Genomic DNA, 12,438 nt, shown 5'->3' on the forward strand with positions numbered 1-12,438 from the left:
ATTTAAATTCATTGGCACAGCGCTAGAAGTATTGAGCGCTCATGGGCCACGTGACCAGCGCGCGCCGCAGGGAGAAGAGAGCATGAGCAACTCCGCTATTCAACGCCTCTGGCTTTAACATTATGCCACATTAGCGCCAAAACGCTATTTATTGTTTGAATTTCATTAAAACACATTTAAAAAAAATTAAACAGACAGAGCCTGAAAGCGTGAGTATCACGCCAGATGCGTGAGAGTAGCAACCCTGCGTACTATTGGTTGATCTTTTTACTGACGTTGTTCTATGGCGTGTGATGTTCTTTTTTCACTGCTAACTCTTTTTATGCGTAATGTCATTTTGTTTATATTCGTTTAATGTGTGGGGTATCTGTGACATGATAAAAAAGAAAAGCTGTTTTTTCATACCTTAAGAGATTCAAGGACGATTTTTATTTTTTGCAAGAGACTGACAAGTTCTGGAAAAATCAATGGGGAGATGACCTTTGGCTGTCATATGGAAGCAGTAACTCAGCAGGTGTTGCGATTTTGAGAGGAATGTTTAATGGGAAAACATTGAAAAGTAATGTACACTCAACTGGAAGATGGATCATTTTGGTTGTAGAGAAAGATGGCAATACTGCTATTTTAGGAAACATTTATGGTTAGAACAACAAAACTGACAATCAAACTTTGTTGCAGAGTTTTGAGGAGGAGATTTCAGAATTATTGATAACATTTTCTAATGCTAATTTGGTTTTGGGTGGAGACTGGAACTCCATTAGTGACCCCTTATTGGATTGTCTACCTCCAAGACAGTTTTTTTTCTCACATTAGTGATTTATGTTTGCATCTTAATTGTCTTGATGAATGGAGAAATAGGAATCCTGGTAAAGTTGAGTTTACGTGGAGTAATAAGGATGGTTCCAGACAATCCAGAATTGATTTTTGGATACTCTCTAAAGAACTGGCACCAAAAGTTAATGAAATTGATATAATACCATCAATTCTTACTGACCATAAAATGGCCCATGTCTCTTTTAGTTTTGACCATTTGGCTGGAAAAAGATCTGCATTTAATTATTGGAAGCTAAACAACTCTCTACTTGGATATGAACAATTTCGAAAGGTAGTAAAAGATATTATAAAGGATTCATATAATAAGGCAAATGCTACTAAAATGTCTGGGAAACACTGGGAATTTATGAAATATTTAATAAGAAAGTCTGCTATTAGTTTTGGTAAAGAAATGGCCAGGGCCAAAAGGGTCAAGGAGGACTCCATCATTAAACACATTACTCTTATATATGAAAAAAATAATTTGGGGCAAACAGATAAAGACATATTAGCTAAATTACAATTAGAATTGGATCAAATATTTGAGAACAAAGCTAAAGGAGCATTTGTGAGGTCAAGACGCAAATGGTTGGAAGAAGGAGAAAAGAACTCTAAATATTTTTTTAATCTGGAAAAGAGAAATATTGAGTTGTCATCTTTAAAAAGACTTAGGATTGATGCTAAAGTTTCGACAGACTTAAATGAGTGGTTGTGTTACAAGTTTCAAATAGTGTAACTGCAGTAACAAATGATTTTGGTTGGGGTTCACTACTCTCAACTCCCTTAGTTGACTGCCTGTAAAACAGATTGAGATGATCAGAGAGTGAAAGAACGAACCGCCATCTTCATACACAAATCTCTGTATCGTTTATTACAAATGTATCAAATCATGGTATAAAACAATAACATTCCCTTAGTGTAAACATGTTTCAATGTCAGAGTCTATCCGTTAATTTCAATTTAAACTTGTCAATATAGTTTTCTCTTTACTCTCCACATAACAATGTGACATATTTCACACTCACATTCACAAAGTAATCATGTCTTAGCAAAAATAAGCACCACTCTTTCTTTAAAGTGCAGTAATGTCACAAGGATACATCATACTTTAAGCTATATAGATATATATTTATATATATACATGTCTATACACATCTGTTTACTTGTTAATTCACAAAATGCACTGTAATACTAATTTAGTAATGTAAATCATAAACCCTCTTTGGCATTAAATGAATATTTACATGACTTTAGAGTCACAACATGAATTATACACTTTGGGAAAACTGTTCAACTTATAACACTTTCATAATAAATTCTCCTTTATATTTTAAACAACATACCCCTTTTCTCTTAACATTTACTATAGTTTATAACCTGTCAGGATACCTTAAAAACACAAAATAACGTTAACAGGAAGTGAGACCACCAGTGTCACTCATTCAGCACAATACTCATGTTACACAGCCGCTCGCGGCATTGTTACCGAACCGTTTTCCCGCGATTATAAACGCGGCTCTTTAACTCGGCCTCATACATCGAAAATTTCATAACCAACTCATCACAGTTTCAATACATAACATACGCTTCAGGGGAACACAGTTATTATCATATGTTAACAGAATACCAGCCTGTAAAACAGATTGAGATGATCAGAGTGAAAGAACGAACCGCCATCTTCATACACAAATCTCTGTATAGCTGTGTCCCAAAGTGAAGGGTGCGCACTTCGAAGGCCATGCACTTCGAAGGCCAGACCAGGCCACGCCTTCAAAGTGCACGAAGTGCACGAAGGGCGAACCGAGGGACAGGGTTGCCATGTCTGCAACACAAAAGCCCTCCAATTGCTAATCAAAACTATGCCAAAACGCACCGAAACGCGGGGGAAGTTCTGGATGAATATTGCTCAAGTAGGGGCTTAAACTAAAACCCACACCAACGGTGTGAATGGTTCTCCAATTGAACAAACTTTATTGTGATGTTAAACTTCAGTTATTTCATTTGTAAAAAGTAGCCTACTTTGAGTAATGTACTATTGAATCATGTATTGTCATTTAACTAGCACAAGAACAAATTGTTTCATGTAATGTAGGAATAAATAATATATAGCCTACTAGGTAGGCTAGCTGGCTACATGTAAAATAATAATAATAAAAAAAATAATCATTTCATATACAAGACTGTATTTTACATGCTAGTAACCAATGGTTTTCCTTTATTTGTATTTTTTATTTCGTTTATTGGTGTGTAAATATTGAGTGATATATGTCGTAGCCTATTTTTCCTCGGAGATATTTTTAACAGTGTGAATTACATCAACACAATTATTGTAGGCTTGGCAATAGTCCACATTTTTGAATTGTTATCCACATTCTTTCTGTAAGGGACATTTAAATTTCACATCCTGGAAAGTAAATCTAAAGTGGGATGGTCGGGAATAAAAGCATTCTAAACACGGGTGAACACGATGCGCCCCAAACGAGTGAGTGCCCTTCAAAGGCCGCGGCGAGTTTTGTTGGATTTCGTAATTGTGCTATCAGGTGTTAACGATTGCTATTGCATTGATTCCTATCGGATACCAACGGTGCAAGAGGACAGCTATCCTACAGCTATTTTTATATCTATATATATATATATATATAAGAAATAAATTGCAAGTATGGAGATGGAAATGGTTTTTTTTATATATATATTGTATCTTTTGATGGAGGAGATGGCGCAAATATGTCACCCCCGGCGGCGCCGGGTGATGTACTTCAGGCTTAGCCAAGACCATCACCAGGTAAGTTAAAATGCTTTGCCCCTTCCCAATAAGAGGCAGCGTGCATGCTGAGTTTCTGGTTTACACCTTTAAATGTAGGCCTATATTAATAAATGATAGAGATGCTTAATGTAAAAAAAAAAAAAAAAACCTGATGGTTGAAATGCTGACTAATGTCTTTTCATGGTGCAATTTCATATAGTTTATTCTCTTCACCATGGCAGTTAAGCTTAAAATACAGTGAATAAATGAATGAATTAATCTGCCGCTGATCAGTCCTGCCACTGCACAGGTGAACAGTGCTCCATGTCATGGATGCAGGCTTTAATATGGGACGCACTTAGCAACAATTTGGTTATATTGTGAGAATACATTAAAAAAAGCAAAGAAATAAAAAACAGTACAAAATTGTGCCCTTTTACTATGTGGTGCATTGTTCTACATAGCCAACAGTAAATAAAGGAGGCTACTTTAAATTGAAGAACATTAATTGCAACATCCACCGTAGTGCACCAGTAATTTCTACACTATAAAGCTTTATGAAAATTTTCTTAAGAAAATATACACATTATTTTTATTTTATCACCTTCATTGTTTTATGTGAAAATTACAAGACACATGATACATTTTGACATTGTAAGATTTTACACATGACTACTTGTTCCCCTTATGTACTATAAGTAGTTACTAAATGTAGTTTACACAAGTATCTTTATATTTCTTCCACCAATTAGCCTACTTTGTCATATAGCTGTACATAATTTCTCTTTTCCTTCTTTCCCTAAATCAGAGCAGACCCCTGTACTGCAGGATAAACCTCAGTGCCCCACTCCTGGAAAGGTTTTTTGGAGATGGTGACACACATCCTGACTTTCGGCTGAGCAGGGAGGCCATGACAGTGCTGCTGGGTCTGTTGAGAAGTCAAAGACAACACGGATGGGGTGTCACAATTGAGACCCTGGTGTTTCTTTTCTGGCTGGCGTGTGGCACATCATACAGGGTGGTCTCCAGAGCATTTGACATGCCCCGTTCCACTGTCCACCGCATTGTCCACCGAGTCGCTGATGAGGTGGTGGCCATTCGCCACAAAGTTATCCACCTCCCCAACACCCCAGAGAAGCTGGAAGCAGTTTGCCGTGGGTTTGCAGGGCTGGCAAGGCACAGAGCTTTCCTGAAAGCTGCAGGAGCAATCGACGGCTGCCATGTCCGTATCAAGCCTCCAAGCGGCCCTGATGGTCAGTGCTACAGGAACAGGAAACTGTTTCCATCTATAATCCTGCAGGCAGTTTGTGACCATCAGGGCCACTTCATTGACACCTACGTGGGCTGGCCGGGGTCAGTGCATGATGCACGAGTGCTCCGCCACAGCCCACTGTACAGGAGGTCAGTGTATCCTCCTCCAGGGCACTTCATCCTGGCAGACGGAGGGTACCCATGTCTCCAACACCCACTACCCCTCATCACTCCCTACAAGAGGCCAGTACAAGGTGTGGGAGCCCAGCGCTTTAATGTCCATCATTCCAGGGCACGCTCTATTATAGAGCGTGCTTTTGGGATGATGAAGACCAGGTTCAGGGCTATCTTCCTGCAAGCGCTGGAAGTGCACCACACCTTTGTACCCCATGTAAGTCAATTGCAAAGACATTTGCAAAATACTGTGAAAGTAGAAACGGATTTATTTTTGTGAAGCTATACTTTTGTTCCCTTTTTTACCATTTCAGGTCATAACAGCCTGTGCCATCCTCCATAACATCTGTCTTGGGGTTGGTGACATCATAGCCCCGGAGGATGAGCACGAGGAGGATATGGCAGAGGATGAGGGGGAGCAGGATTTGGAGACAGTCAGTGGTGCTCCCTGGAGAGACCAGCTGTCTGCTGAGGTGTCTGCCCTGGAGGAGGTACCCGCTGACCATGACTATTTGTAAGAGGCAAGTAAGAGAATTGTGAAGCTATATACACAAGACACAAATGAAATGCAGCATATAACTTTTTAGCATGTTGAAATGTTTATGGTGTGATTAATGTATTCTTCCCCCTTTCTGAAAATATTGCAGCGACATGACAGCCGTCGATTGTGTTAGCCCTGCAAACCCATTGGTAGACAATGCAGTGGACAGTGGAAATATGCACAAACACTCTGGAGACCATCCCAGATGATGTCCCACCGGCAGAGGCCTTACCAGGGTCTCTATTGTGGCATCCCATCCCATCCAGCAGCACAATAAGGGCCTCCCTGCTCAGCTGAATAAATGCATAAAGAAATGTTTTTTGTTTTATTTTCTTTTTTTACACAATTTTAACATTTAGGTTTTTCTTATGCTGTTTACGTTAAAGTTATGTTGTAAATATGTCAGTCATGCATCAAACCATTTATTTTACCAAGTTAACTGTTTAAATGTACTTGGGCAAAAATGCATGTATCAGGCAATGGCTTATGTGCAAAATTGTTGCATTAAAAAAACAACAATAACAACAATACAGACCTATTTCATGTCTTTTATTTACATGTAACAAAAGTGTACACAAAAACAAAATAAAACAATTGTAGCCTTTAACTTTTTCTCTTCTTGAGAGAATGGTTAAGAAAAAAAAAAAATTTGTTAACCATTCTCTCAAGAAGAGAAAACAATCTATCCATGCGCTTCCGACTCTCCTGGGCTCTTCTCTCCTCCGTCTCTCTCTGGAATTGAATGTCCTCCCTGAGAAGGTCTATCAACTCATCCTCCCGGCCTCTTTTTCTGGGTGCTGGTGCTGGTGCCTCCTCCTCCTCACCCACTGCTGAACTTGGCCCTGGCCTTTCCTCAGGGATGGAGGCAATTAGGACAGGGGGGTTGTTTGAAGGCCTCTGTCCTAACACCTCATCCATGAGGACAAACCATGGCCAAGTTGCAGCAGTGGGTTTTCCACCAACTCCTTGGCCTGTCCCAGGACACTTGCAATCCTAAAGCAGAGCAAATAAGCCATACATGTTAGCAGCAGCAGCAGCAACAATATAATTAATTTCAGCAAAGTTTTGTGTTGCTTACTTTGTATTTTTTTTTTAGGTTCTCCCATTTTTTTTTGGCCTGCAAGGGAGTTACCTTGCCCAGCAGAGCCATCTTTTCCAGAATTGTCCTGAAATAAGAGAAAATGAAAACCGTTATGAAAAATATTAAAACAAGGATGCAATGTTAACATTACAAATATGATTCAGCAGGACATGCATACAAATCCGTGCATCATTCGTTTAGTGTTTAAGTAACATACAAACTTTCATATAGGCCTAACATACAAAAATGACAATAGCTCATTTTTCTTGTTTTCTGAAAAAGGAAAAAAATAAAACTTGATTTTTCCTTGATTTTTTGTTTTTCTTTAAAACGGCCTGATTTGTACAGCTGTGCCGCCTTCACATGCAAATTTGATAATTCCCACTTCTGAACTCGTAATTACAAACTCATCATATTGACATTTTGAAATGGGAGGCCTTTTTTTTTTTTAATGTGCAGTTTTTTTTATCAAGGAAACTCGTATTTACGATAATTCCGAGAGCACATGAATGCAGCATAATTAGAGCTGCGCTCCTTGGTCCGCCGAAGATCAAGCTGTTCTGTCATCAGTTCAGCTGGACGCGTTTGTTACAGCTACATGCCATATTTTTCTCAAACAATCACAGTCGAATGGCTCGACACAAGCAGTCCCCGGCCAGACCCTATACTGGCCTTTCTTTGTGTAGGTACTGTGTAGCTACATTCATATTATATAGGCATAGGCCTATATAGCGCAAATGGTGTGCATCCTATGCATTTTTTATAGGCTAATTTTATAATTGAACGTATTTGGCAGAAACGTCGCACCATCACATGGACTTTCTTCTTATTGGAACGGTAAAATGTTTTATGGGTTATATCCAAATTTACAATAAAATGTGATGCCTTTGAAAAAAATAACAAAAACAACTGGATGCACTGCTTTAGCGCATGTCAGTGTCCTTGAACATATTTTTTGACACACACCACTAATAAGTTTACATTTACCAAATAGCCTAATTGACGGGCCTACTTTTAAAAATCAACATTTACATTATTTGACGTTAAATGCACTAGACTCGTCCCGGGTGTATACACCAGCGATTTTACACCAGTAAAGTGGCAGTTCAAATTGATGCAAGTCCCCCTGGCACTTTGCTGGTGTAAAACCGCTGGTCTAGACCCGGGACGGGTTGTGTCCATTCTGGTTGTTTGATGAATAAAAAATGAAACTGCAATAAGACTTAAGAATCAGATGATTCTGGTGTGCAGGACCGAGGAAGAACTGAATCGGCTGACCAATTAGCTGAATTCCAAAGTAGCCTAACAGGCCTACAAAACAGAAAAATAAAGTCGAAAAAATAAATAAATAATATAATGGCCTAATGGAAACATTGCTTGTCGCCTTACCTCCAAGCGACGCTGGCAGAGTTTTTTGCCCCAGTAAATAGGTGGTCATTTTCACCTCTTAATTTTATCAATTGAGCTGTGTGCTCATTGCTCCCTAAAACCAATAGAAAGATCACGTAAGAGATTAGGTGCACACAGCTAACATTTTTAGTTAAAGCATTTCGGTAAAATAAAACACAATACTTACATTTAAATGTGAAATCCTCGGACGCCACAGAACTCTCTCCAGCCATGTTCTTGAAATACAAATTGCCTATCACCTGCGCACAATTAATTCATGGGTAGGGTAGTCTACGAAGGCTCCATCTGTTGTAGCCTTCAAAGGCCGAACCCGATGGACAGGGTTGCCTGGTCGGAACAACAAAACCCCTCCAATTGCTAATCAAAAGTAGCGGAATCACGGGAAAAAATGGCCTAAATATGTCAAACCGCAGGTTGCGCCTGGTAGAAATATTGCTAAAATAAAGACAACTTAAACCTGTGGACTAGGCTAAAAACAACCCACAGCAACAGAGTAGGCCTAGGCTAAATGCATCCCAATTCCAGACTTGGCAACACAGGTGTGTGACAACTGACAGCGGACGTTCGTGAGGAGATTTTAGAATGTAGGCCTATATATATATATATTTACGTCCAAGTCTTTATTTAAGTAGGCTAGCCTATATTTTTATTGAACTCAAATCATCTCAGATGCATTGTAGCATAGACTTATGGCCGCCGACCGATTCATCCCTGCAACCTGCGGACAGTGGAAATACACCTCATCATCCCAGAAGATGATGTCCCGCGGGCACAGGCCTTTCCAGGGTCTCTATGCATTAGTACCGTCCCGGTCTTCCGCTCAGCTGAATGAAAGTGTAGAAATATTTTCTTAGCTGTTAAATTGAATTTCGGTGGTTTCTGATCTTTAACTTAAGTTAGCATAATAGTTGTAAAAAGTAAAGTAGGCTATAAAGCCTTTATTTTAATTGAGGCTAATTTAGGCTACATATTTTAAAATATATGTAGCCTATGAAGGCCTATGTGAATTTAATGTACAAATTATAACTTGCATTAGCGTACACAAATAAACAATGTAGGCTACAGAACAAGCACTTCACTTGTATTTAACCAACACTTAGGCCTAACGAAAATTAAGAATAGGCTATAGCAATTTTTGTTTCATTCAGAAATTATTTGCATAAAACAAACAAAATAATAATAATAGGCTAACTATAGCCTAGAGAAATTGTTCTGTGCATCCCGGCCACGTTCAGCCTTAGAGAACACTTTCGCTAGCCTAATGGACCGTCGTCAGTGAGCGTCATATTCATTTATTAATTTATATAAAATCATTTATTTTGCACTACAACTACGCAAGCCAGCAGTTCTAATTTATTTGCATTTTGCCTCCATTTCTCAAATATTTCATATTTTTTTGGTATTGATATTTTTCAATATCTTGATTTTTTTTAAAATTCTTTGATATTTTTCTCTGTGACATTTTTTTTTTTTTTGCTAGGCCTATATGGTGTAGGCTATACAGCCTATGATGAGAAAAAAATATTGCATGGTCAGCATAGCCTAGGCCTATTACTTTTGTTATCCCGTCTCTCTTTCTGCAGGAGACATTTAAAAGAGAGATCCTGGAAACGAAATCTAAATTTAGCTGGATTGGTGAGGTCGGGAATAAAATAGCCTAATTTATAGCGTTTGAGCATGGAGTGAATTTTAAGGGTGAGTGGGATGGTGCGGTGCGGAATACATCCTATAGCGGGATGGGTCGAAATAACAGCCCTGCGCAGATCTAATTTGTATTTAAATAAAGCGCAGAAAAAAGAAAGAAAAAATAAAAGAGACAGAAAGAGCAAAAAGGGGGAGAATGGACTCATTCCTTCTTGAGAATGAGAAATAAATAACATTTTTGCTACTTGGGAAATTAAAGTTGATGTAGGTTGCTCAGTCAGGGAACTGGGAACAAAATGCAGTAATGCACTAAACATTTTGTTTTCTTCAAGTTCAAGCGCTTGCGCTGTTGTGTTCAATAGTATCCAGGCTATAGGCCTACAATTATGTTACCGACCGCTACCGTCTTTAACTGGGAAATATAATGCCGCGCCCGCACAAATCAGTCACCAGTGTGCTATGAATTCTGGGATAGGGAAGGCTGCGAAGTTATGGGAAGGTCCCATCTGCTGTACCCTTCCTTTGCCTGAGAACCGAAGGGCGCATTTTGAAGTCGCTCATGAATTGCGGAAGCCTTCGTCGCGCCAATGTGACGCAATCGCACTTCAAGTGAGGCCTTCAGAGGTGCAGTTTCACTTTGGGACAGCCTTCGTAGTGCCGCTGTGACGTAATCACACTTCAAATGCGGCCTTCAGAGGGTGCAGCCTTCCCTTTGGGACAGTCTTCGTAGTGCCGGTATGACGTAATCGCACTTCAAATGCGGCCTTCGAAGTGCGCGCACTTGACTTTGGGACACAGCTTATGAGAGACGGGGGTGGCGTCCGTCACCTAGGTACCGCGATGCACCGATACCCGCACTTTGGTTCCGCTTTCTTTGGTTCCCCCCTAACATTAATATTGAACTCCAAGATGCAAATTGCAATTATATTAAACACTACATTGCTCCACTTAAATGCATATCAAATAAACATTAAATTGTGGTATCACATAAGGGTGGTATCACAGTTGCAGCAACTGAGCTATAGTATAATAATACTCATAGATCTAGCCTGTGACGTTGTTGTGCATTGTGAGGGCCTGAGTGGTGGCCACAAAAGAGTGGTAACACACACACAACCTCACAAACACACACAATACAAACCACATTTATTCATTTAAGATTAATCTTTTGCAATCATTTATTTCAGTATAAAAATAATCACACAAGACAGACAATAGTCATTAATCTTTTTATTAAGTTTGCATTTGTTTATATTTTACAACACATTGACATACATTGTTACTGATTTGTAGTGCACACAAATTAGTTACGTTGTATTTGTTATTTACATTTATTTCTATTTTGAGTTTAAGTTTACCCGTGGTGTGGTGACTTCCAAACGTGGTCCGCTCCAGCAGCATCCTGGCGCAACAAAAATTAGAGGTCTGGTTGAAACAGAATTTAAGCCGTTTGGTTCTGCCCGGATCTACCATTTGCCGAGGTTGCCCGGGGGAGAAAGAAAATTTGATTTCTTTATGTATTGATTTATGTAGTTGTATATTTATGATATTTGATTGAATTTTGCTTTCCTTGATCTTGATTGAATATATTTCTTTCTTTGAGTTAAATTTTGATTCATTTGATGTTTAATGTTAAATGTAAAGTTTATTGGTTTTCCTCTTAATTTGTAATGGGCCCATCTTTTCCTTTATAAGCAGTTTCTTTGTTCAGTTGAGGGGTGGTTGTTTTAGTTTGTTTCTTTCTCATCTGTTTGGTTTGTCTTTTCTTTTTGTTTGTTGTTTTGTTATATGGAAATTATGAGTTTGTAAAGTTATGCTTTTTGGGTTAAAATAAAGACCCGCTTTTTCATTCAAAAGCTGGTGTTCCTTGTGCTTTGGCTTGCTTGGTCCCTTACATATGGTGGCAGCGGTGGGATGTTTCCAGTCAGTCAAGGACACTAAGCTGGTTTGTTTTCTTTTTGCCCCTCGTGGCTGTGTTTTTTTCTCAATCAATCAATCAAACTTTATTTGTATAGCACCTTCCAACAACCAAAAGGAGGACCAAGGTGCTTTACATTTAGAACAGAAAAACATCTACAATAAATAATATATTAATACATGAAGCAATAACCAAAGGAACAGTTACACAAAATACAAAAATAAAATTCAAAAATAAAATTCAAAGTGCCACAGTGCTACTGTGTGTTAAAAGCCAGTTTAAATAAATGCGTTTTTAACCTGGACTTGAATAGGGCCAGGTCTGTAAGAACACGCAGGTCTACTGGTAGAGTGTTCCAAAGTTTAGGAGCAGCAAAAGCAAATGAACGATCGCCCCACTGCTTGCACCGGGACCTCGGAACAACTAGCCTCATCTGGTCAGCCGACCGGAGGGCTCTGTTTGGACGGTGGACACTTAAAATCTCTGATAAATAAGGTGGCGCAAGGCCATTAAGAGCTTTAAAGGCAAACATTAAAATTTTAAAATCAACACGGTACCGAACCGGGAGCCAGTGGAGGGAACAGAGAACTGGACTAATATGGCTGTGTCTAGATGTACCGGTTAGAAGACGAGCAGCTGCATTCTGTACCAGTTGGAGACAATGGAGTGAAGACTAGTGTGATGCCAATGTAGAGTGCGTTACAGTAATCAATGCGTGAGCTGATAAAAGCATGAATTGCCTTTTCCAGATCACTGCGGCACAGAAAAGGCTTTACTTTGGCTAAAAGTCGGAGCTGGAAAAAGCTTGCTTTTACTACAGAGTTAATTTGTTTGTTAAAATTCAGATCTCTGTCAAAAATCAC

General features: G+C 39.1%; 1 protein-coding gene across 1 annotated transcript; it reads left to right on the forward strand.

Moving 5' to 3' along the window:
• Nucleotides 1-3,526: 3,526 nt before the first annotated feature.
• Nucleotides 3,527-5,499, forward strand: LOC137039802 (putative nuclease HARBI1). The gene is made up of 3 exons (XM_067415075.1): nucleotides 3,527-3,595; nucleotides 4,365-5,198; nucleotides 5,296-5,499. Exons 1-3 carry the CDS (start codon nucleotides 3,527-3,529, stop codon nucleotides 5,497-5,499), a joined length of 1,107 nt encoding a protein of 368 aa, XP_067271176.1.
• The last annotated feature ends 6,939 nt before the right edge of the window (nucleotides 5,500-12,438 follow it).

Source organism: Pseudorasbora parva, chromosome 14, assembly GCF_024679245.1.
Source record: "Pseudorasbora parva isolate DD20220531a chromosome 14, ASM2467924v1, whole genome shotgun sequence".
NCBI lineage: Eukaryota > Metazoa > Chordata > Actinopteri > Cypriniformes > Gobionidae > Pseudorasbora > Pseudorasbora parva.